Here is a 21,705-nt window from a genome sequence, read left to right on the forward strand (position 1 = left end):
TTTTTTTTTCAAAGAAGCGGTCTCCGCTCTGCTGTCACATCTCTGCCTTTCTCACCCAAGTGAGGGAGCGGTACCGCAGCGTGTTGCAAATGTCGGAGCTGACATTAGCATTGATGTAAGATGGGGTAAATGCCGATCCCCGATCAGTTAAAAAATGTCCACATGGGCTCTGATACTTGGGATCAAGACATCCCTAATTACTAGGCAGAATTTGCCCTCGCCAATATACAGGCTTAAGCAAACAAATGGATGAACTTCGGCTACGGATCACCACTCGTAAATGTACTATGGACTGCAACATCATGATTTTCAGGGAAACATGGTTACAACAGCGCTGTGCAACAGCATACGTTTATCGCCATGGTGGACTTGCGACGCCACGAAAGAGAGAGACACGAGTGCAGATCACATCTATGTGTTACCCATGCAGTACTCAACAAAAAACGGTCGCAAAATGCGACCATTTTGTCGCAGTCTGGAACCCTGTACACCAGATTGTTTGTTTCTTTGCCAAATCTGTTTTCTTTAAAACCTGATGATTTTATGACTTTTTGTTTTGTGAAGCACTTTGAAACATGGATTTTGAAGAGTTCTTTATAAATAAAGATTGTTATCTAACCATTATAAAATGCAATAGCAATTACAATGAAAGTAATTGTATTTCCTCCTGTTCTCAGGGAACATACCCATAGAGGGAAGAACAGTGGATGGAAGAGAGAGAAAGACGGAGAGTGTGACGAGGACAGAGGATAAGAAGATACAGCACTGGTCAAAAGGTGAGAGAAGAATTCATGGCTTCTGTCTTGTCAGGAGCTGAGGAATCGTTGTGTTGTGTGAAAGTTGATAAAAGATAATGTCATTGCTCAGCGCTGGGTCTAACTGTTTATATTGATTTTCCATCACAAATGTAGTTGTTGTGTGAGGATTCGGAGTCCTTGTGATTTATCGGCATCTGCTGCTTCTAGGACACCAGCCTCCGTTCAATTAACACAGAACTATTTATCTATAATGAGCGATGTCCTGCTAAATCCGTAAGGGCCACTTCACATAGTGTTCAATGGGACCATTTTTCCAAACACCAAATGCAATTCTGCACAGTAAAGCAAGGATGGGATTAATATTGCATATCTACAGAATTGTTCTCTAGATAGTAAAAATAGTTTCACAACCATCAGTGCTGCAGTTTCTGTATAGTCATGATTCTGGCAATACATGGTAGAAATTGGCGCTATATAAAATAGCAAAGCATGCTCAACTCCCAGAAGACTTTGAAAATCCACAAACTGCTTGGCTCAAGATATCAACTCCTACTTGTCCATTTCAGCAATGAAGCCTTCATGAGTTTCAAAATATTTATTTTTCCAACATTTTTTCTTCCTTGCATGGTCTGGGTTCTGTCTCTTTGTCTGTCCCTGTAGTGCAGTGTGCTTTGCTCTTATGACACCGCTGGTGTACTTTGCCATGTGACGTGGTAGTGTTTTCCATTTGAATTTCCTTTGCAGTTTCCATCGACTCCTGATGGTACAGCTGAAACTACTAGCAAGGCTAGCGCAGGCAGGAAGTCTGATAGCGTCTATCTCTGACCTTGAGTGTGTCTCTGTTTCAGTTGCTCTGTCTCTTACTTTTGTTTTCACTCCTCTCCACTGTCGTCTGTAAGATTTAGATTGTTAGATTTCTCTGTCCCAGTACAAACGGAGAAGTAGCTCAGAGTTTAAGTCTCCGTAGTACCAAATTGTAAACTGGCACAGCCATTTATCGTCGTGGTGGTTCTCTCTCCCAGATAATGGTTATACAATAACAAGAGTGTAATCACTGTACCTCTGAAAGACTCACTGTCTATTCTTAACAGTGCTGTACTATAGCTGGTGTCTACAGGCTGATTTGCCCCAGTTGTTAGCAGCTCTTTAGCATGCACCAGTTCGATTATCTTTGGTCTTGAATCCAGTAAGAATATAACATTAGCACCAATTAGCGATTTAGTGGATTTACAGAAATATTATTCTGCAAGAGAATTACTCTGCATAATTATGATAGCATACTAATCAATTTAGGATAAACTGAGATTCTTATTTATCTGAAATGTGAGGTTTTTCAGCTTGTCAATGACCTATATGACAGTAAACTGAATATATTTGGGTTTTGGACTGTTTATCTGACATAAGCAGTTTTTAAGACATTACATTGTGATGGGCATTTCTCAGAAATCGGGGCAGTCTAAAACAAAGCATGCTCAACTCCCAGAAGACTTACTAAAATCCCCTTATTGCTGTAGTCAACCCAGAAATTAGAAAGGGTCCAACCAATAGTCCTGACTGTTTTAAACTATGCAGTCTTGGTGGCAACCACTACCAACCTGGGTGTGGGTGAACAGGTGACTGTGAAGTCAAATGGATGACTGAATAATGGACAAACGGCCTATGAGTCATACGCAACACCTGAAGCTTGTGCTTTTGTGTACATTGCCCTTGGTTTGAGTTTGATGTGGTTGGGTGCCTCTTGAGACCCCTCCCAAAATTGATGTGACGGCGGTGGACCATGTGACAAGTGTGCTTATCTGCTCCTGCACACACTTGCATTATACATGCCATTTGTACATTTACTGCATATGGTTTTGAAAGGGATGCAGTCATGTACAACACAGTAACCCCTGCATTCCAGTAAGTTAATGCCTTTTCTTAACACTTCCTGATGATCTTCAATCTTCTATGTTGAATACAGTTGAAGCAGGAAAGAAACAGACTGCTTGCTTTTACTCCGAAGATTCCCCTCATCTTAGCTATTGATTATTATGTTTTTTTTGCATATGTGAGAGAGAGACGCACTGGCATGTGCTTCTCAGCGCTGATGTCATCTTGCTCAGACAAGCCCAGAGGAATTGGGAGTGTTTAGGAATGTTGCCATAACAACATGGTCTTCCCCTTTTTTTTTTTTATTTTTTTTTTTTTACTGGTTAGTTCAGCCTAGAGAATAGATTGTACATGTCTTGCACCAACAAGGATTCATTTAAAGAGTTTAAAGATAATATATAATAATGCACTGCATATTTATAGTATATAGTGTATACAGCATAAAGAGCCAGCACTGTAGACCACAAAATTAAACACGTCCGTGAGTCTGAGGATGACGTGGTTGTGTCAGAGCTGGAGCAAATTTTCAAATACAGTGCTACAGAGGTAGGATAGGAGGTTGAGGCAACATATTCATGTACGATGAATGTATGTTCCAACAAAGTTTTTATCAGTGTGCATTTGTTTAACATAAAATGCATTGCAGTGAGCGCACTAATGCTTGTGCTGCATTTGAAGTAATGTGACTGGCGACATTTTTTACCAATACTAACCGTATAGCCAATCCTTATCATGACCTCTGTACCAGTGTGCTTTTTATACCTCTTATACCGCCCACTCTTAGTGCAACCTTTTCTTTCATTTTCAACGTTAAGGTTAGTTGCTAAGGGCCTGATGTGTTTTACTGACATGCAAATTATATTATGAAATATGTCAGCTTTTGGTAACAAAGCACCATGCTTCAAATAGATTTTGTAGTTGCATAGCAACAGCAGGACATGTGAAAAGCCTTCAGCTAAAAAACAAAAATGTTCAGTTGACAGTCACTGGATTGGGACTTTTTTAGATGGTTAAATCAAACAATTTGTAAAATGCACTGACAGTGTTTCTCCATTTGCTAACCTTTCTCTACACATTTTCTCTCCTTAACATAGAACAAATCTATTCTTTTTTTTAATTTTTTTTTAAATTTTGATCTTTTTAGCGGTATAGAAAGTACTTGGGACTCTTGAATAGCTTAAAATGTCCATACAAATATACCTGTATTTATTACAGGTTCTGTCTTGTCACTTTTTTTTATGTGCGCGTTTGGTTAGTGTACGTATCTTAGTTTAGATCCACCTCTGTTCTGCTCCTACTCTCCAGGGTAGTTTATGTAACAGGTGAGGTAGAAAACAGAGCCAAAACACTTTGGCTAATTCTATTGATCCTTTTCCACTTTTCTGGGTTTCAGCATGTTGGCCGCTTTCCCTCCTTTAGTTTTTTTGCTTCTTGTTTTATTAAAGAGAGTCACATTGTACTTGGTTTATGTGCTGCTGACTTCAGGAAGTTGACCTCTTTGCTTTTTATACATGTTCGAAGCTGCAGCTGCATTCCTCTCACATCGACCTCAGTGACGGGCTCTTTTGCCTCTTTGTCCCTCCTTTTTTACATTCCACATCTCCTTTCGGTCTTCCCTCCTCCTCACCTTGACATCTTGTTTTTTTCCTATTCTGTTCACATTTCTCTTTCTCTCTCCCCCTCAGCTGCTCTCTGTTTGTGTCTTGTCCCTATATTCCCTCTTCCCCCTTCCACCCTCTGTCTGTAAGATGATAGCAGCAGTCGAGCTGCTGCCAACTCCAGGGGCCCTCATGAAAGCTGTTCTCAGATGGGAGCGCGGGGAAAGAGGAACAAACTGTACTCTATGTAGTCAGCAGCAGCAAAGAACATGCTTATACTCACTAGAGTTGAGCGGTATTAATGTTTTCGCATTCATTAAAAATGGCGTGTGTTTTAATCAAGGTTAATTTGTCATTCTACGACACAGGGTTGAACAACACAATTTGAGCTAACTTGGTAGCTTGTTTGTCACCAGCTAAACAAATAAATAGGCCCTCTTAGACATGAATTACTTAACACGTATTCAATTGTATGTAGACATCTATTAATCATTTGGCTTTTGAAAGGTCTGGAAGAATGTGCCATGCCCATCACAATTTCTTAAACCCCATGATGATTTCATCAAGTGGCTTGTTTTGCCTGAAAAATATTAACGTTTGCTATCACATAACACAAAAAAAAATCCTCACTCTGAGAAGCTAACCAGCAAACCTGAGGCATTTTTCCTTAAAACGTGAACAATAAGTTGATTACCAAAATAGTTAAAAAAATAAATAAATAAAGTTCATACATTTATCGATTTATTGGCTAATTGCTTCCGCTCTTGTAGAAAAATATACAATGGAAAATTATTTCATTTTAAATCGCAATACTGGTCCCAAAAATCATTTTCCCCAACACTAACCAATAATGGTTTAGTGCATGATGAGCACTGCCTCAAGTTATTAAACATCTTTTTACATTATTTTGATTCACACTCCTTATAAGGATAGGCATTTTCCCCCGTGCGTAGCCTCTGAATCAGATGCTTTGGGGTTGACAGAGGTCTTTCCATGTAGGAAGGTTGAGTCAAGATCCGTGTAAGTAAACAACTCAGTTTGTTGGAATGGGCTTGCCCTTTTTTAGTGCTGTGGCTGCCGGAGGGACCTGGTCAATGCTCTACCTTTTTTGTTTGTAATGCTTCTTTTTAAAAATACTTTTGGCCACTTTCTTTGGAGAGTATTTTGGAAAGATGGGGATATCATTGCCCTGTCTGTTTTTTGATTTGTTCCAGTGGGTAGCTAAGCAGCTTCTGGCTGGCAGCTAGTGAGCTGTGAATTAACAAAGGTGGAGTTTGGCCTCAGTAAAGTGCGTCTTGTCTATATGAAGGGTTTTATAGTGTTGGTTGCCAGTTTGTTTGTCTAAAAGATTATTTTCCTCATATGAATCGTAGCACTTAGATTATACTGGCTTGTTGCAAAAAGGTTATTCTTACATTACAACATGCCACTGCATTGAATATTGGAGTCACTAAAATCTGTAGCAAATGCTCCAAACTTGTAACGCATGCATACGTCATTGCATCTGCAAACTTGCTTATTGTCCACACATGGGTTTGTTTGCTGTCTTATCACATTGGCTAGTGAACAGAGCGGTTGCTATTTGAACTGGAGGTTTATAAATAGACTTGTGTACTGCTGCAGCAGGCAGAGAAAGCTAACCAGCACCAGGAAAAGGTCAGAATTCTCTCTCTCTTCCCCCCTCTTGCTGTCTAATACACTGGTCCACTTTTACTGAAGGATGTATGTGGCTCCTCTTTCCGGGTTTTGGCGTCCCGGGGCATTGCTGCCAGCTTTAAGCCTGTTCTATAACCCTAATCTAGTCTAAACCATACACATTCATCCCCCTTCAAGACGAGAAGGTGTGAACAGTGGTCAGTCATCCTCTCACAACTTCTTCATGCTACTTTTCTGATTAACCTTACTCACATACTTATCTTACACTGTAGTGTACCAGAGAGATGGAAATAATTGTTCTTCGACAGGAGAACAGAGGGAAAGGATAAGGCCATGTTATCTGCGTCAAAAATGCTACTAATATATATCCATAACATCATTGTATTGGCATAGTGGAAGTGGCTACTCCAGCGAAATAGAAGTTTTTGGCTGCAGAGCCAACACTCGTATGTATGCTGTAGCCTCCATTTGATTAATTAAAATGTAACCATGCATCAAAGCTAAGGAGATGCCACGTGGAAACCATAAGAACAGTGATCAACTTAGTTTTTGTGTAGGGTGGGGCTGGTAGATTGTTCACAGTGAAGACATCAAGCAAAGCCATTTGTCTCATTTTCAGTAATGCGCAAACCTCCTTGTGGCGATCTTCACTCTGTCACAGGGAATGGAAAAAGGTATACACAATTAATTTGGCTATTAATAACTGCACAACAGTAGGCTTTTTTTCCATAGCTAGACAAGTCCAACTTCCCGTTGTTGCTGTGTCATAAATGACGTGTGTGATGTTTGATCATGCACGACGCACATTCACTGTGGATTGATAGAAAAGTATGTGCCATGAGACACCTGAGTGACGATGACAATGTGTTGTAATTGAGTGGTTTGAAATGATTATTTTTGAAGTAATTGGTAATACATACATACAATATGTTGACAAACCATCTTTCTCTCCTCTTGTCTCTTTCTGTCTCTCTTTGCAGTGCCAGAGCATACCAAGTCAAGGCAGTCTTAAATCTAAACCACATCTCTTCCCCCTCCCCACATACACACACAAACGCACACACATACAGTCCTCAGCAATGCCAAGGGGGCCTGATCAGCCTGCTGCCCGCTCTGACAAGCCCTGCCTCTTCACCTCACACCCTTGAGCCTGTGCCCGCTGAGCTTTGACTTTTGACCTCCCCTTTGTCGACCTGGGAACCAGAGGTCACTTGTTCTCCACTCAACCCAGGGACGCCCTCCTGCCCAAACAGGAGCTGCAGCCACGTGCCCCACTCACAGGTAAACTACAAAAAGAAAAAAAAGAAAACAGCAGTGGATTACACTCAATTAGATGTGTCTGTATCCTCAAATACACACCGAGACACAGAGCCTACACAAGCACTCTGTCTGCCAATAATCACATACTTGGATAAGCAAGAAAACAGTTGTACAGTTACATTTAAATGGCAGTAAATGTTAAAATGTGGGTGTGTTCTTGCTCATAGCTGATGAGTTTCTACTTGTACTACTATTCTAATACAATTCAGATTTTCAATTTGCATAAGACTATTGAGTTATGGCTTCTCTAAATGACAATTTAAACATGCTTTTGTGCTTAACATTGACTTTAAAAAACAACACATTTATAATTTCCTGAAGTTTTTGAAATGTGTTTGTTTACTCTTAGTTTATATCACAACTGCGATAATTCACAAAATAACTGGAACATGCTGTTTTTCTTAGTGTGCAGTCATACTGTTATCAGAAACACTCTTGAAAAATCTGACAAATCAGAGTTGCACATATGTAACAACTTTTTACTTATTTTCTGAGTTACTTACATTTAAATATTCAATTAATTCCTTTGTTATAATATGGATAACCAATTGTAACTACTCACTTAGATTCAGCAACTAGCAGGGTCTGTCCACTAATACTCTCCTACTTGCAAGCCATTCTTACTTTGAACCCCTCTGACTTCAAAACTCTTGTTTTCATTTCTGTTTGCTTGATTCTCATTGAATGTCCTAACTGTCCCTAACAATTTCTAACATTTCCCCACTGTTTTTGTCTGGCTCTATCTCTAACTCCCTCTAAGTCTGTTTGACAGTCTTTCCTCTCTCTGTTTCCAGGCATGGCTCCCATTCGGGATTCCGTCAGCCACTCCCCTAATCAAACAGGTGACTACACATTGCCTTCTTCTTTCCCCATTCTTCTTGTGTTTCATCCTTCCTCCCAATGTCTTACTTTGGCTCTCAGCTTTGTGATCGATAGAGTAGGTACCCTTGTCTGACCTGACTTTGACAGATGATGCATTTTATTTGTAGCATATCAGAGGGACGGAGCGAGATGAGTGAGTGAGATAGTGGGTGTGGAAAGGGTGCAAGAGGAGACTTGGCAAGCAAACACGATAAGCACCACAGAAATCTGGCAACCAGTTTACGTGAAAGGCTTTGGAAGTGAGAGAATGACCCAAAGATGGGGAACCAATTGAAACATGAAAAGGTAGTAGATGTTGTGATGGAAAGAATATGATGACCAAGCGTGAATTGTCAAATAAATAAAAGCTGGTATTCAAATGCCTCAGAGCCAATACTGTGGGCATGCTGCCCTCTGTTTCGTCATAGATAGGCCAAAAGCTAATCGCAAAGCTCCTGCGTAATGTTTTTTTCTTTTCTGTTGCTAAAAGTTCATTGTTTGTTCATAAACCAGGAAAAACAAGACCAAATTCCTTGCTAGTTTTATTTAGACACTCTCCTTTCATACACTGCCTTGCAGTGTCTCTAATCTCCAACTGTTAGAAAAACTGAAATGTCCGATTTGGATTAACTCAGCTTTTGGTAACTTTAGCTAACCTTGTTGTCAACACGTTTAGAAAGTATTTCACAATGAAGTCCTTATTCAGTACTACACCGACTACATTAAAACACTTTCACTAAAAGTTGGTATCAACAGCACTTAAATTCATTACCACAGCAATTGAATGGAGGCTACCACTGCAAGAATGCTGTTTTCAGGCTTCAACTAACAATTATTTCATTCATCATGTTGATTATTATTTTTAATTAATCGATTAGTTGTTTGTTCTGTAACATGTCAGAAAATGGTAAAAATGTTGATCAGTATTTCCCAAAGTCCAAGATGATGTTCTTAAGGGTATGGTTTTGTCCACAACTCAGGATTATTAGTTTACTGTCATAGAGGAGTGAAGAAACCAGAAAATATTCACATTTAATATGCTGGAATCAGAGAATTTGAACTCTTCTCTTAAAAAAATATTTAAACCCATTATCAAAATAGTTGGCGATTTATTTTATAGTTGGCAACAAATCGATTAATTTTTGTTGTTTTGAGTGTCAAAGATTGCTGGCAAATGCTGATAAATAAGGCGATGAACAGAGGGTTGCTGTAGCACTGGAAATCCAGGCACTCGCCATTACAACTAAATGAGTGTGTGTGCATTATGGCCATGAAAGTAAAATCGAAAGTGGTCTCTGGAGTCTAATTTTAGAGACATGCCAGGTCTGCATGCAGATTATCTGAGACAGTTGTAATATATTCATGTTCAAACCAAATCTGAATCTTTTCAGCTGCCACCACCTACTCCTCTCACTCCCTCCCTCTTTTCACATGCAATTGCCCTCCATCTCTTCTCTCCTGCTGATGGTCGTCCTCTGCCTCCCTGAACCCTAGTTTATAGCTTTGGCATGCTTTTGAGTCCTGCTGTGGTGACAAAATGGTGGCAGCTGTGTCCAGGCTCAGGCCTGGCACTGATCACATCCAGAACCGTTGGGCAGCTGAAGGTTGGAGGAAATTAAAAAAAATCTCAAAGCGTCTTTGAATGAGGGGAATTTTAACCACATCTGTTGTTTTATTGACTGTAGTATATTTTACTATGCTATAATTGTCTTGATACGGCATCTTTTGCATAATGCTTGAGAAGTTTTTTCTCAAATTTATTAATATAAAAAAACTCCAATCCTAACAGTACCCCCTGCCATGTCCGTTCTTTTCTCTCCAGGTCTGGAGCATCCTGGCTTAGACTCCCAGTATGAGCCTTCCCCCTGGTCCTCTGGCTCTCCCTGCAGCAGTGACGGCAACAGTAACTGGGGCAAAGTCCTAGTAGAAGGAAGCACCGACAAACCCAACCCCCCTTCTTCAACTAACTCTTCTGTCTGGCCTCCCTCCTCTTCTTCATTCTCTTGCTCCTCGTCTTCTTCCTCTTCTGGCTGTGGGTCAGGATCAGACCCTGAGTTGGCATCAGAATGCATGGACGCAGACTCTAGCTCCTCAATCGGCTCAGAGAAGAACCTCGCCGCTGTGACAACAGTGATGATGATGTCAGCAAATGCTTCTTCCTCTGTGTCTTCTACAGCTTCTTCTCCCTCCTCCTCTATGGTGACTTCTGCCATGATTGTCAGCGGTTCAGTGAATGGAGACAGCAACGGTAACAGTCGTCAGGTAATTGGTGGAGGGATGGGAACCATCAGCGGTGCAAATAATGGAAATAATAACGTCACCGGGTCCTCCCACTACTCCGTGGCTGGTTCCAGCAGTATTGGCAGCAATAACATGGGTAACCATAACAACAAGCCCATCAATAACGGTAGTGTATGGGGCAGCAACATGATCCCCACCGGTGGAAGCACCCCCTGCATCAATGTAGGGTTAAACCCAAACACTTCAAACCCAAATGCCAACCATGGTGCCTGGTCGCAGAATCCAAGCCCAGTGTCCCAGGGCCAACGGCCTCCACAGGCTCAGGGGATGAGTTCCAAACTGGGTATAGCTCCCCAACAGGGCCCCATGCTGGGCTGGGGTGGCATGGCAGCTCCAAACAGCAGTATGATGGAAGACACTGAGGTGAATAATGGTACAGCAAGCAGCAATGTGTTAGAAAGCAGCAACAGTGGAAATGGTGGCCTACAACCTACCAACCTTAACACTGAATCCAATGGACCAAATAACACTATTATGATGAATACTACTACTACTACTACTAACGCCACAATGACCTCTAGTCCACCAAACTCTACCGCCTCACCCCAACTCAGCGGGGATTGTTCCTGGGGCTCTATTAGAGGAGGGAATGGGGGTCCGCTGGCCAATGGAAACCCCTCATCAGCCCCCCAGCACCCCCAAGGAGAGCTGGGGGGTTCTGGGACCTTCGGTACGCCTTGGGGCGCAACTACCTACCCTGGAGATAAGGCCCCCCCGAATGCAGACACTGTGAACTCTCAAAACCCTGCCTTAATGCAGGCAGGGAACCCCCAAATCTCCTCTACTGCTGCTTACAAGAGTAATAATAACCACAATAACACTGGGGCCCCACGCTGGGACCAGGGGCCCGCCAATAACCCAAACCAGACTCAGAGCAACTTGTCTTGGGGTATCAGCTCAAATCAAATCACAGGCTCTGTAGGCCAAACACCAGGAAATGGGAACCAAACTACGATGGGCCCTCCAGCAGGGTTAACTCGCCCCTGGGGGAGCAGCGCGTCGTCTTCTTCCTCGTCCTCATCGTCCTCTTCCACATCTAACAACAAGATGTCAAATGGAGAATGGGGAACAACAACTCCTAGTAACAACCATTCAGATGCTGGAAGTCATAAAGGAAACTCTGCCAACAATGGCTGGAAGAGCCTGGAGGATGACGCCATGGGCATGGGAGGTGGAGGGGGAGGAGGTGGAAGCCATGGCTTGGGGAGTGTCACTGGAGGCTGGGGTCGCACTGGAGGAAGTGAGGGAAGCGTAGAGAGCTCCGGAGGCCGATCCAGCTCAGACAGAGACGGCAGCCAGCCAAAAGGGGGAAATCGTAGAAAAGTCGTCCCTGCTGCAACCATACTACCAGCTGTGTTGCAGGCCGATGTGGACCCGAGGGTTCTGTCCAACACTGGATGGGGACAGACACCCATACGGCAGAACACCACCTGGGATGTCAATTCCCCTGCTAACAATCGGCTTCAGGTTCCCAATAGAGACGAAAGAAAGCAAAGCAGCGGAGGCTCCGGATGGGGCACAGCAACACCGGCAGCTCCCTCCCAGACCTCTGGAGGTAGGGCTTTAATGTGTATGAAACGTTTTTGTGTGAATGTATTTTAGTGATTTGAACAGAGAATATTACAATTAAGAACACACATTTCAATTGCAGAACACAAAAGTAGGCTAAAGATCGATCTCCCTTTCATGTACTTACAGGTTGGGGGGGTGGGCAGGGCAGCTCAGGCCCAGGTACAGGAGGTTCTGGCTGGGGAGAGCGGCCACCCTCTGGGTGGGACAGCAAAGTCCCAGCGAGCGGAGGAGGTGGGCAAAATGCCTGGAACGATGGATCCAGCTACAAGGGGAGCAACAACAACAGCAACACCTGGAGCAATAACATTAACAAAGATGACAGGTAATGTTGTATGTTTGGGCATTATAGAAATACTGATCATACCATGGCAGACATATTGTTTGCAGTAAGTGTTACAATTTCTTTTCTGTAATTTTTATGTTATGCCTAACTGATGACCTTCATTGTTTTTGTTTAGGTCCAATACGTGGACTAATGTGCCCAAACCGCATCAGGGCTGGGGTTCCAATGGTGGAAATGGAAGTGAAGGCTGGGGTAATGGTGGAGATGGTGCCAGAACAGGGGGCAACAACCACTGGGGGGAGCCCCAAAAAGGTGCCAGCTCAGTGGGCTGGGACAGCGACAGCGACCGGTCAGGCTCTGGATGTTGGAGTGAGCAAAGCCGAACCAACACCAGCAGCAGCAACACCTGGGTAGGGAGCGGAGGATCAAATACTCCAGACCAGAGCACTCCGAACCCAGGCTCCAACTGGGGCGACACAGTCCACAAACCCAATCCTCAGAGTAACAGCCAGGGCTGGGGTGAGCCAATGAAGAACAACCACGGAGCCCAGAACTGGGGCGAGCCGAATCCCAAGCCCTCCAACGAGTGGGGAAAAGGTCCAGAATCTAACATGTCCAAAGGCAATCCAGCCCTTAACAAGCCCACAGGTACTTATTAGGATTATTCATCCCATAAGAATCTCTGTCTAGAATGTTTTCCCCCTTTTGTTTATGAGCAAGTACTTCTTAGTTGCATGCCGTTAACAAAATTTGACAATGTATAGCAAGGAAGTGGGAGGACATAAAATTGATGACTCACTATGTGTTCTTCCATCAGGCTGGCTGGGAGGCCCCATGCCCACTGCAGGTCAGAAAGAGGAAGTAGCAACTGGGTGGGAAGAGCCTTCTCCAGAGTCTGTTCGACGGAGGATGGAGATCGATGATGGGACAGCAGCTTGGGGAGATCCTGGTAAACACTCAGCCCACTATGAATTTCTTCAAAAAGAGCTGTGCAAAGCCTGAACAAAATCATATGAAAGTCCAGTCTTTTCATTTTCAGCCTCAACATGTAATTAAACTTTCTTCTTAGGTAAATACAGCGGTGGATCTGTCAACATGTGGAACAGGACTGGCCAATCAGACCAGGAGGCCATAGGCCCATCCACTCAGCACCAGTCCCACCCAGCACGCAGCTCGATGCATCCCCCTCCTCAGCCTGTGCAGCCTCATACACAGGACAAAAGCAGCAGTTCTGGTAAGTTGGAATATGTATGCACACACAATTTAGGCACGCACACACCTGTATGTTAGAAAAGAGTAGACAGAGGCCAGACGAATGATAATTAACAGCCAAATTAATTGGCTGTTAATTATCACTTTGTTTTTTTTAAAAGAAATATATGCTTTACATAAGCTCAATAAGTAATGAATAAACCAAAGTTAAACACCCCAGTTTCAATAGTTGCCAGACTATCTTTCACACAGCTTTGACTATGAAAACACGAATGGACAGGAGTACAAAAAAATGTGCATGTACATTCATGTAAACAAAAAAAAAAAGATGACTATTTTAACATTGTTGAGTGAAACTTTATACTGTTGGCCCAGATAGATTAAGCAGCCGGGTTACCAGATATCTTACTTACATGTTCCAGATGTTTTTAGCCTGCAGGGCTTTCTTTCATCGTTACACTCTTAAATGACAATGTGTCAATCGATGCCTTAGTTCTGCAGAATTTCAAATGGACAGTTCTGACAATATGTACAGACTGGGTGGATTAGCAAGCAGATAACATTGTTAACAACATGTTTTTTGTTTAGTTTGATATTGAGGTTCATATACAAATGCTAGGGACGTGTGCCAGTATCTAAAATGGTGCGAGCATGTAAGTGCATGCCTTCTGGTGCAGTCTGTAAGCCTTGAATGGATAAAAAGATGCAAGTCCCTCCCACACTCTTTGAAATGAAATGGATGAAATAAGGTCTTAAAAGGATTTAGACAGTATAAATGCAAAGAGTGTGGATGCACACACATTCACAAATGTATTCAAAAGCATACACAATTTGTACAGAAACATTGAGAGAAAACAAACACGTACAGCCATTCTCCCCCATCTCCCTACGGTGTTGTCTATGTTGAGGGCTTTTTGTAAAGCCGGTTGAGTCATCCCTTTGGAATGCTAAGAGCATCGATTTTTCTCTTCTCTCATTCGCCTTTTTTTCCTCCTCCCTTTCTCTCTCATCCGCCAATTCTGCTTGCTGTAGAAAAACTGGCTTTTGTTGGGTTTGAGAATAAGAGAGCGACCATGAGTGGTAGAGGAGGAGGTCTGGTGACCTAGTAATAGGAATGGGTCCAAGATGAGAAAACTAAAACGAGTAAGGCAGCTATTCTGTAAAAGTGGGCTGAGAAGGGGAGAAGAGGAAAGGGTGGTTGGGGTTATTCAGGGTTGCTGTCTAGCGAGCTAACTGGAGCAGCAAAGTGGATGGCTGTGAAGGGTGGGGCAGATTAGCCAGCTACTGATTTTGATTCATTTTAGTTGATTTTTTTTAATATAATAATTTGAGAGAAAATTATGTGAGTGAAAGGAGGTCAATACAATAGATATGTTCATAGATGTGTAACTAAACACACATATTTAAACAATTTTAAAAACATTGGACTTGAATGTTGATTCTGTCTTAGAAGGAATATATTTTTTAGTCTTAAAATCCATACCTTGTCAGACACCTTAATAAACATATGCACACATATTGTGTTTGTCATCCCCTTTATTAGATCAACTGATGCACCTACATAAGCAGAGCAATAGATGCAGGCTAGGGTTACAGCTTGTCAGTTGGTGTGTGTTTGCATCTGTGCAAATGCACACGCACCCCTGTTTTGTGTGAGTGTATAGCAAATGTGTACATCTGCTTTATACCATGCATGTATGTGCCAATTTGGTTATATGCATCTACCTCTGCATGTCTGTTCAGTTGTGTGTGGATGTTTCTTTGTGTTATGTGCAAGTACTTGTGTGCCCAGTCACATGAGGGACACTGGAGCCTGAGGCCACCCCGTGATCTGTCCTATTTTTAAGAGGTATCCCTGGCATCTCCCCAAACGCCTCCTGTGGAGGGAGAAAGTAGCAGGTCTGGGTGGTCAGCTGTAATGGGAGCCTTTTGAACTCATACTTGCACACACACAGTCTCACATTTGAGGGCACATAGGGTCCCGTGCACTCATCTACTCACCTACAAGAGTTAAAGTAAACAACACATACATAAGCAAGTTGACGCGGGGTTCCCCAGGGCAATGAGCAGGGCTCTCTCCGAGCTTGGTTCTCTGATTCTTGCAGAGAGAAACTGTTAACTTGTAGCATCATTGTAAATATCGAAATTATAGTGGGTAGCGTCCTAAGAAAGATTGTACGCATCTACATATTTAAATTAGGGGCATTGATGTCACTTTTTCCACATGATACCACCAACGCTCCAACTGCAAGTGTCCAAACAAGCCTGATATGGCTACTCCAAATTAGGGATGCAGCGGTTAACCGATTTCACTATTAACCGCGCTTTAAAACGTTACGGTTAATTAATCATTAAGGCTCCCCTACACCGAGTGATAACTGACTAAGTTATGTGTAGCAGTGTGTGCAGTTCTTATTAAACTTCCTTGACAACATAAACGCTCGTGTTTGGGCTCACGCGCTACACACATGAAATCAGATGCCGGTCAGATCACCGTAAGTATTGACTGTCAGAGTGACAGTCGCTCTCCGTGGTGGGATAACTTACTGCTGCAATTTTTTTATGTAACATGAAGTTAGCAAACACCAGGAAAACACAGAGCCAGCCCCTGAACTCACAACAGCTGCAGCTGCAACAGGGAATTCAACCCAAGTTGATAAGCTTGCTAGCGACTTTATTGTTTAACGTTAAGTGTTTGTTAGCTTGTTAACGTTACCAGTTAGCTAACGTTAGCCTGTTTAATGTTAACGGTAACGTTACAGTTAACAGCTAACAAGTCAGAAGCCGACGTTTGCATTTACAGTGAGCGAGCTGACAATAGCAGTACGTTCGTAGTCGTACGAGGCAAAACTCTGCAACAGCTCAATCATGTCACTGACGTTACCACTTAACGTTGCTTAGTTACTCCTCTTTATCTCCTATGGGATATAAGGCTGCAAAGAGATCTCTCCACATATATTCCTTGGCAACATGCTGCGCATCTCCCTGTGACAGGTGCATCTTGTCTAGCAGCTCCTTCAACTTTAGACACCAGCTAGTAGGGCCGTTTCTAGCCCAAAAAGGGCCAACTTCTTCTTAAGGACAGCACTGTCTTTGTTTTTGGTGTGACTGATTCACCTCTAGTCTCTAATCTTTTCAGATGAATTTAAATAAAAAGGTTGATGATTGATCATATAATCATTTTCAAAACTGTTACCGTGTTATTTCTGTTTCAAAAGGCAGCAATAAATAACACATTAAAATCTAAAGTGTTCATGTAATTTCATACATTAGCAGTGAAATTAATGTGATAATCGTGAAACCGTGATTATTTTTCAGACTAATCGTACCAACAAAATTTATAATCGTTGCATCCCTACTCCAAATGGGGAGAGCTGTGATACCGGTACGAAAATAAACAAATAGGGTTAGACACATTTACAAGATAATTTTGTGAGGACATGCAGTGGAATAGGTCAATGGGAATGTTGTCATATTGTTTCTGCAGGCTGAATGTTGTGTTTACAGAGAGAGTGACCATGGTGACTTAATGCATCTCTCTAAAATGTCTCTTTGTGGCCAAAGATAAAGAGCAAATGTAAAGGAACGGAGAGTGTTGATAAATAAATGTTTTTAGCTCTCCTTTCTGTGTGTACTTTTTAGCTTTAGAGCTTCGAATTTGTTTGAGTCTTAAAATAATGACATTATTATAATCATCATTGTTTTAAGATTAAATTAATGCAAAAAAACACAATTGGTTCAAGACAACACCACAGAAAGTATATCCTCATTCTAATGTGTACCTCGCTTTTTTCCTCTAGTTTGGGGTGAGACTTACCCCCAGAAGAAGGAGTCCTCAACCTGGGAACCTACCCCCGCCCCACCTGTGAAAGTGGACAACGGGACGTCTGCCTGGGGGAAGCCCATGGAAGCCAGCACCACCTGGGAAGAACCCAGCAGGGATAACAGAGAGTCTGGGCCTGGATGGGGCAGCCAGCACAAGTCTGGTAGGCGCACATGAATATTCAACAAAGACCTGTGTCTGAAGAGTATGTTTAGGTTGAAACTTTAAGTTCTGGCTGACCTTGAACTCTGACTTTTTTGCAAAGTGGCAGGAGAGAGAACGTTCGTGGAGGAAGTGCATTAAATGAACAATATAACTGTACACAATCACTTGTTGGTATTCAGTTTCTTCCTTTGTCTTTACCTTCTTTGTAGCTCCAGGTCCCAAGCCCATGGAGACATGGGGTGGTGAGGAGGCGGCCATGGGCAATAGCTGGGACCAGGAAGAAGAGGTGGAGATTGGCATGTGGAGCAACAGCCAACAGGACAACAGGTCCCACGACCAAAACACCTGGAACTACAAACATAAAGGCTCCAACAAGGTTTGTTCACCTTGCCTTTGGGCATTTGTTCAGCATGAAAACATTGATCCCTGCTCTCACCTGACATTAAAGCAAAGCACATCATGGGTTAACTTTTGGAGTTATTTAGCCACTTGTGTTTTCAACAGATTAGAAACGTTTTTCTGCAAGGATTTTTTTTTTTTCCTGCAGAAGCACTTAAAAGGCAACTCTGCTAATACTACAAGTGTCTCCAGTTAATAATTGTTCTGTCTGCTATGTTTCAGATAACCAAACCAGTCAACAAACAGGATGAACCCTGGATGAAACCCTTCATCAACCAGTTCAACAGCATGAACTTCTCTGTAAGTACTGTTTCTCATTGTTTTGCTGTTGCTCTCTTTCACTTTAAAATCCAGTATCTTTAAATGGTTGTGTAGCAGCCATACAGTTCAGCCAGCCAACTTTGTTCATGTGCAGCGATGTGATTCATTCGCATTTTCTTCACAGTTTAGTTTTTCATGTTTTAATACTTTATTCACTAATGATGAATAAATGCAATATTTATGCTGTATAATCCCATTTTCTCATCTTTCCCCTTGCAGCGAGACTCTCCTGACGACTCCATGAAGACAGGAGCAGGGATGGTGCAGGACAAGCGTATGGACATGGGCAGTATGGGAGACTATAATGGAGTAATGGGCAAGAACCCAGGCTCTCGACACCAGCTTCACAAGGAGTCTGCCATGGATCGCAGCCCTTACTATGACAAGGTATGCTGAAAAAACGTTTCCCTGGTATACTATGGGGGGGGGGCAAGTAAAGAACAGATCACAGCAACACATCTTGAGAATACAGAAAGTCAGCAACCGCGTTTTACCAAGCCGAAATACAGCACCGGCACTTAATGCATGGTTATTATACACACACTACTGTGCCAAGGCATTACTAGATAAAGGTTTGGTCAAGCCATTGTGGTGATCATGAGGTAGTAGGTGTGGAGTGGAAGAGTCTCTTGTGTCATCTGCTTTAAATCTGCCTGGGTAGTGCTCTCTCAGCCCTGTTGTGCCCCACAGTGGCTGTTCTAACACACTGCATTTGATGTGTGGACTATTAAAAGGGATGTTTCATTTGATCCTTGCTGTTTGCATGATGTTGTATCTCATCATTATGAATTATTGGTTAGGCTGTGTCACTTATGAGCAACAAAAGCCAATTAAATTAATTTATAATTATAATGCAAATAATTAATGCACACTTAAATGCTTGATTGCAATAACAATGAGTCGTTTTGCAAGTGATTTGTAATTTTGCAATACTGATAAACTCCCTTGCGTGGTTATATACAAAGCTATGGGTTTGTTTGGCTTTACTTCTTTTCCTTCTTCACTTAACGCTGCTTGTCTCTTATCTTTGTTTCTATCTTTCTGACTTCTATCTTCTGGTGCCACCTTCTCTTTTTCAACCCCTTCCTTTCTCCCCATCGCTTACTTCTCTCCCACTCATCTTATTTTACTCGTATTCTATCATGTGTTCCCACACTCTCTCCCCTGTTGTTTCCTCTGTCCTCGCATCACTTGCTCTTTCCTTCCGCGTCTCTTCTGCAAAATTAACTCTTTTCCTTCTTTTCTCCTTCTCTCTCTGCACTTTTGTGGCTGCTGGTGTGCTTCCTGTCCCTCTGTGCTTGCCATCCATCTGCTCTGTACCTGGCCTTGCTTCTGCAGCTGTCAGTTTCCCCCTCTGCTTACAATAACCCAGCTTCTGATGAGCTCTCCTCCAGTCAAAGCATGAGCTTTCCCCCTTCCAATTCCGCTCAGCCTATCCCCTGTCTCGACTCTGGGCTGTCTCCTGCCCACTCTAGTCCTGGGGGCGCTCGACAGGTGAGTGTGATAGGATGAAGAGGATGTTGTCATTAAGTCTTGAGCCTCAGACCCTAAGATAGTAACAATAAGAAATTCATGTTATGTGAAACACTATAGTATTCTAGCAGGTTACTAGGCTTGGGCGATCGCTTCTATTTTCATATCGTCCAATCGTGGTTACTCGATCGCTGATCCACTCAACTGCATTGAATGTAATTGGACATAACGTATGCATACACGGACCATTTGCAGAGCAGCTGCTGCAACACTATGCTTCCACCATAATCATGAAACTGGCTACAACGGCTTGGCTGTCCTGCCTCCTGCTTGGCTGATGTGCTGCAGTAAGCGTATTGCCTCATTTCTAGTTACGGACGCCTCTGTGTTGCTGATAGAGCTGCTAATTATCCTAGTTACTTTTAAGCCTACACTAGTTCTGTGCCAAGCACCCATAGCGCTCTCCTTCTTTTTTAGCAACTTTCTCGTTCTGTTAGCTATTTTAGCGGTTACTTTAGCGATGGCTTCTCTCTCTCCCTCTCCTGCTCTGTTGATCGGCTAGTCAAATGTTTAGCTATTTCTTCCTCTTCCTCCTTTAGTGACTATTGTACATGTAATCAATGTAGTTTATTAGTCATGTTGGCGGCGAGGTTCCGCACCAGGGAAACTCGGTCGTTAATGTTAGCTGCTGTAACTTAGTCCCCAGTATTCTGTGGGGCTGACCTAATGTAGCTCCTTTTAGCTATCCCCACTGGTGTCCAAAAGAAGCATCACCTATCAGGTGTCAGATCGATGGAAAAGAGATGGCAAATGGGTTTGTAATTAAGGATTTAAAATTCACTCGTCACTTATGCTGATTAACGGAGCTCAGCGGAATTGCCGCTCCACCAGATACATCTCTAAATGCACAGTAGGGGACAGATTCTAAAATTCTTTTATAACATATTAGCTCTGAAAGTACGTTAGTTAAAAACGCTTTTTATATTGGCGTAGTTTTTGCCAGTGAGTTTCCTTTTATAAGCCTAAGATCACAAAGACACTAAGAGTGTTTATGATGGTCTCTGTCCTGTCCCATGACATTATTACAAAGCCAAATTTTTTAGGTTGTTGCAAGTTGTTTGACCATTTGTTTGTGTGTGTTTGTGTCTTCCCTGCTCAGAATGTAAACCCTATGATGGGCGGCAGCAGTGTAGCACAGGGCCGAGGCGGCCCCCAGTCCCAGGTCCCCCCCCAACCCAACCTCCGTAACCAAGTGCCTCCACCCATTCTGCCCTCTCAGGTAAAACACACACATACAACACTGTTGTTGATTCTTCATTTCATTCAGGTGCCATTGCATCCACTGCTTACTATGTTGTAATGTTGTTATGGGTGTAAGAGTTGAGGAGCTACATTTTCCACCAAAAACCATCAACTTTTTACTCAATTTGATCAATGATTCTACCCGCCCTTTTTTTCCTCCCACGCTCATCCATTGTTTGATTTGTGACCTATAATTCATAGGAAAATGTGAACGACCTGATATAAACTAAAACCAAAATCTTGTTTGTGTTCAGGTGCCTCCATCCCTGTTGAAGTACCCAGGAGGTAACGGAGGTCTGAACCCTCTGTTTGGCCCTCAGCAGGTGGCTGTACTCAACCAACTCTCCCAGCTCAACCAGCTGTCACAGCTTAACCAGATCAACCAGTTACAGGTAGAGTGATGGGAACATGCAATTGAACACACATACATGTTTTATCTGCACTCAAATACATATAGTGGTAAACCTTGTACAATATCAGACTGGCAACTAACTCTGTCAATCTGCCTACAAATGTATTTGAAGTATACAGCAGTATGCAGTAAATGTTTTGCAAAACTCTAATCTCAGAAATACAAAAATATCAGAAAATTGCTTTTATTTACATTTTTCTTCTTGTCTGTCTGCAGCGTCTTCTCCTCCAGCAGCAGCAGCAACAACAGCAGAAGGCTCAGAGCCAGAGAGCCATGCCTGTGGGACGACCGACTGAACAGGTGTGTGTTTAAAAATCCTCTGAATCCTGCTTCATTACACCCAAAATTTAAGTTTTTAGTTCATGAAATAGAAGTGTCTC

The 21,705-nt window shown here is 42.6% G+C and overlaps 1 protein-coding gene across 5 annotated transcripts in view; it reads left to right on the forward strand.

The window, feature by feature from the left end:
• The window catches only part of LOC116065368 (trinucleotide repeat-containing gene 6A protein), a 38,869-nt gene that overhangs the window by 7,584 nt on the left and 9,580 nt on the right, over positions 1-21,705 (forward strand). For 2 of the 5 annotated variants that reach the window (XM_031320842.2, XM_031320843.2), the window contains exons 3-18: positions 678-776; positions 6,862-7,162; positions 7,996-8,043; positions 9,885-11,918; positions 12,062-12,257; positions 12,394-12,866; positions 13,036-13,167; positions 13,288-13,452; positions 17,231-17,416; positions 17,628-17,794; positions 18,040-18,117; positions 18,358-18,525; positions 19,477-19,632; positions 20,771-20,890; positions 21,168-21,305; positions 21,542-21,625. In XM_031320842.2, the coding sequence (XP_031176702.1) occupies positions 7,998-8,043; positions 9,885-11,918; positions 12,062-12,257; positions 12,394-12,866; positions 13,036-13,167; positions 13,288-13,452; positions 17,231-17,416; positions 17,628-17,794; positions 18,040-18,117; positions 18,358-18,525; positions 19,477-19,632; positions 20,771-20,890; positions 21,168-21,305; positions 21,542-21,625 (4,143 nt within the window). In that variant the 5' untranslated portion in view covers positions 678-776; positions 6,862-7,162; positions 7,996-7,997. The remainder of the gene's footprint in view (positions 1-677; positions 777-6,861; positions 7,163-7,995; positions 8,044-9,884; positions 11,919-12,061; positions 12,258-12,393; positions 12,867-13,035; positions 13,168-13,287; positions 13,453-17,230; positions 17,417-17,627; positions 17,795-18,039; positions 18,118-18,357; positions 18,526-19,476; positions 19,633-20,770; positions 20,891-21,167; positions 21,306-21,541; positions 21,626-21,705) is intronic. The other 3 variants (XM_031320845.2, XM_035996599.1, XM_031320844.2) reach the window with 3 other exon arrangements.

This window comes from Sander lucioperca, chromosome 21 (assembly GCF_008315115.2).
Source record: "Sander lucioperca isolate FBNREF2018 chromosome 21, SLUC_FBN_1.2, whole genome shotgun sequence".
Taxonomy (NCBI): Eukaryota; Metazoa; Chordata; class Actinopteri; order Perciformes; family Percidae; genus Sander; species Sander lucioperca.